Below are 3750 nucleotides of genomic sequence, written 5' to 3'. Positions count from 1 at the left end.
CTCTGTTCTCAATTCAAGATTCCTTATTCACTTTTGCATGAGGTTAGAATCTAATTAAGCTCACCCACTTGATTAATTTTATCCTCCTGTATAAGAACTCTTCAAATTTGAGTAGGGGCAGGAAATGGGTAGTATGGGCTTTTGGAAATTTCGATGGGCTAAAAAGCATTCATATAAGATTCTGTGATTGAGAGGATCACACTGAAAACTTACAGAAAAAAAGCCATATGAAAATCAAACTAGGCAAAGTGGGTTTCTACAGTCTATTAGCAAGGCTACCTGGAAAACTTGTGGAGTCAAATAAAAAACTAAAGCGTATTGCTTCTTTTCTTATTCTATTCCATTCCATTTTATAAAAACTGTGGTAAATGCAGACAATGTACTGGTCATTTCTCAATAGCCCCAAATAAGCCCTTCAGCTGGGGTGGCTGTGAATATGAAACACAAGCAAGATGATTTCAGTTTGGTGTGCCTTGCGGAGAGCAGGCAAGGCAAGCTACAATGACTTTGGGCGGCTGTGAAGTTTTTATTACCCAATCATAAAAAGGACTCTTTCAAGTGCTTCCCTTTTAGCACTCTTCAATGACTGTTGTGCCAATCAAGGAGTAAAGCTTTTTCTTAACAAGTCGGAATCCTGAGCTCAGGATCAGAGTTTGCCTGAGGCCAGAGGAGAAGCGACCTCGACTAAAGAAAAAATCCCTGAAGCTCGTCCATGAGCAGTTCTCCTGCTTAAACACGAGGGTGAGCTCAAAGGTGGGCACCACGCTAGAATCACACACAATCCTATCCAGCTTTTTACATACATTTTCAATTTCCAAGTTCACGTGCATAACACAGCCCCGCAGACCACAGGGCTCTGTGGAGGAAAGTCTCAGGACGTCTTGAGCAATCCTCTGGGTCAGTTTCTCAGGAACAAGGACTCTGGAGCAGCCAAGTTTGGTGTGCTTAGATTTGGACAGACAGTTCTCCAGCATTTTTACCAAACTCTGGCAAGTTGTCTCCTCAAATACCACCTCATTGAGGTTGGGCTCAGGAACAACATAATCCCAGTAGTCAAAATCTGTGGAAAATGGAAGTTTAAGATGAAAACAAACAAACAAACCCAGGAGCAGGAAAAACACACCCAGGTTTGGCAACACTGTTTATTTCTATCTATCAGATCTACTCTTCTAATATTTGTTTGGAAGTCATTTGATCTCACTTTGCTGTTAACTTTCTGAGTAACAAAGCAAATCAACTGACCTGACACTGAAAGTTCATCTATGAAATAAAGGTTTTGATAAATAGGGTAGGTAGCCTATCACCATTTTTCAATAAACTTATATGTGAGTACACACACACAATCTTAAAGAGTATGTAACCAAATCTATTCATGGCCATTTTAGAATACTAGTGATTTTCTTTTCTATCTTGCTTCCTGATTTGCTTATGGGGGATTTCAAGTTTGCTTTTATAGAGACTATGCATTAGGTTAGGACTAAAAATGTTAATAATATTTTTGGACTAAGGATTGTTACTTTCTAAGAATTCATTCATTTATTCTTGTAAAACAGTTTTTTTTTTTGCTATTATTCTTTAGTGATGAACTTAAAATGACCTTGATGATGAGCTTTATTAAACATCAATTAAATTTGTGTTTTCTTTAAAAGTCTTTACTGGAATAACCTGTAGATCCCAATTTTAGCTTCAACCTCTTCGATTAAAAATTGCCCACAGAGAAGACTTCTGAGGTTCGCAAGGATATTTATAACTGGCTGGGTGGATTTTTTTTTTTTTTTTTTGGAGCCAAGCAAAACAAAATAGTCCTAGGAAAACAAAATTAGATTTGCTCAAAGGAAAAGAGATAGCTCTGCATTTGGTCACCTACCTTCCAAATTAATCCTACCCCTTGGCAGGATGCCACACCACACAGTCAACTGAGCAGGTCACAGGCAGATGCCCTGTGGGCTCCCTGCCTGAAGCCTACTGCATCTTTGTTGGCTGCTACATCACTTACATACTTAGATCACTGTGTGTGTGTGTGTGTGTGTGTGTTTTTAATAAATAAAACAAATGCACTCCAAATTATAAGGCTCTTTTTTTAAAAAAAATCTATGTTGAAGACAGAGAATTTTAGAGCTTTGGCTTACAAAATTAGATCAGCAACCACTTCACCTTCTAAATGAGCAAGGCCCAATGATCTTAAGCAATTGATCTACGTCCACACGGATTCTGAGTGGCAGCACAGCATGTTAATTTAGACACTGTTGTTTCAAATTACAAGACAATACGTCCAGCATCACTGCAGTTTTAAAGCTTCCCTTGGCATTAAAAAATGAAATAATGGGTATATCCGCAGATAGAATACTACTCAGCAACCAAAATGAACACATACTGATAGAATCAACAGCATGGAATGGATCTCAAAATCATTAGGCGGTGGGAAAGAAACCAGATACAAAGAGTACATATTACACGCTCCATTTGCATGTAGTCCTAGAGCTAAAAGTAATCTATAGTGACAAAAAGCAGGTCAGTGTTTCCCTGGAGACAGGGGAGAGGTAGGGTGGGTAGAGCAAATGGGTCTGTGGGGCTTTGGGGGCAGAAGGTGATGGTACTGGTTACACAGGTGAATACATTTGTCAAAACACACATAACTGTATACTTAAAATTCACCATAACTTCACAACCATGTAGGGTAGGGGCCTGTATAGTTTTTAATCCCAAGGAGTCTATCAGCCACAGACTAAAACCAGGTAGCCCTTGGGATTTTATTTTTTGCTTCTTTTGATTCTCACTGTCATAGAAGATGCTGTTTTAAAGAATCTCTTTAAGATAGATTTTATCGCATCTCCAAAATTCAAGGAGAGGGTCCACACGGCATGCCTGCCAATCTCAATCCATCCAGGGAATGAGGCCTTTGGAGGGAAGAGAAGTAGGCGGTTGGGAAACTCACCATTTAGCAGGCTCCCCGGGTGGAAGCCATGGTCCAGCAACTCTGAAATGCTGGCCGGGTTCTTACTGCTCAAGCTGCCAGTTGCAACCATGGTCAACGGCTCTGTTTCCCTCGCGGGGCGGAACGGCCTTTCCGGGGAGCTAGAAAAAGGAGGCAAGAAGGACAGATTTGCAAAAGCAAGCAAGACGTGCAGGAGTTCCTAAAATGCCCAGCGTCCCCGGAGCGAACAAGGCGAGGCATTCATTTTCCAAAGGGGTGGAATCGGCCTCTGCAACTCAGGTTCACAAAACCCTGGGAGCAAAGACGCCAACTAACAGCCACAATCTTCAACTAACTCAAAGTTGGCAAAACTCGGAACCGATTTGCCCCGCGGAGCTCAGCCCTGAGCCCAGAGGAGCGGAGCCCCCGCCCCCATTCCTCCCACCCAGGCAGCCCCCGGCCTCACTTGCTGGGGGTGCGCCGGGGCCGACGTGCTCGCTGGTCCAGCAGCGGGTAAATCGAGGCCGGCCCTGTCTTCAGGAACCCCCTCCCTCGGGGCCTCAGTGACCTGCGGGCCCAAGCAACCACCGGCACCTTGCTCGTCCCCCGCCCCGCCGGTTCAGGCTCCACTAAGCTGCATCGCCGCGGGGGCTTTGAGCACTTTATATGCCCAGCCTCCTCACCCGGTCCCGGCCCGCCCACCTGCACCGCCCCGCCCCGGGCTCGCGCCCCGCCTCCCCGGGGTCGGGTTGCATCTCCACCCGCACACTTCCAGCCTCCCCAGGCGAGCCGCTGGGAGTTAAGGAAAAGTTTGCCGTAGGGTTGACACCTGTTGT

At 44.4% G+C, this 3750-nt stretch overlaps 1 protein-coding gene across 1 annotated transcript; it reads right to left on the bottom strand.

The window, feature by feature from the left end:
- Positions 1-569: 569 nt before the first annotated feature.
- Positions 570-3026, bottom strand: DDIT4L (DNA damage inducible transcript 4 like). Its single transcript, XM_068974787.1, has 2 exons — positions 2936-3026; positions 570-1060 (listed from the first exon to the last, which is right to left on the bottom strand). Exons 1-2 carry the CDS (start codon positions 3024-3026, stop codon positions 570-572), a joined length of 582 nt encoding a protein of 193 aa, XP_068830888.1.
- Between the last annotated feature and the right edge of the window lie 724 nt (positions 3027-3750).

Source organism: Capricornis sumatraensis, chromosome 7 (genome assembly GCF_032405125.1).
Source record: "Capricornis sumatraensis isolate serow.1 chromosome 7, serow.2, whole genome shotgun sequence".
NCBI lineage: Eukaryota > Metazoa > Chordata > Mammalia > Artiodactyla > Bovidae > Capricornis > Capricornis sumatraensis.
Note: the sequence above shows the minus strand (reverse complement) of the source record. Positions and strands in the feature narration are given on the sequence as shown.

Bases quoted from the DNA above. Each gene is read 5' to 3' on its own strand.
- DDIT4L (XM_068974787.1), bottom strand. From the start codon at position 3,026: ATGGTTGCAACTGGCAGCTTGAGCAGTAAGAACCCGGCCAGCATTTCA. The intron at 1,061-2,935 runs GTGAGTTTCCCA...CATTTTCCACAG, and splicing joins CCCGGGGAGCCTGCTAAATG to ATTTTGACTACTGGGATTAT.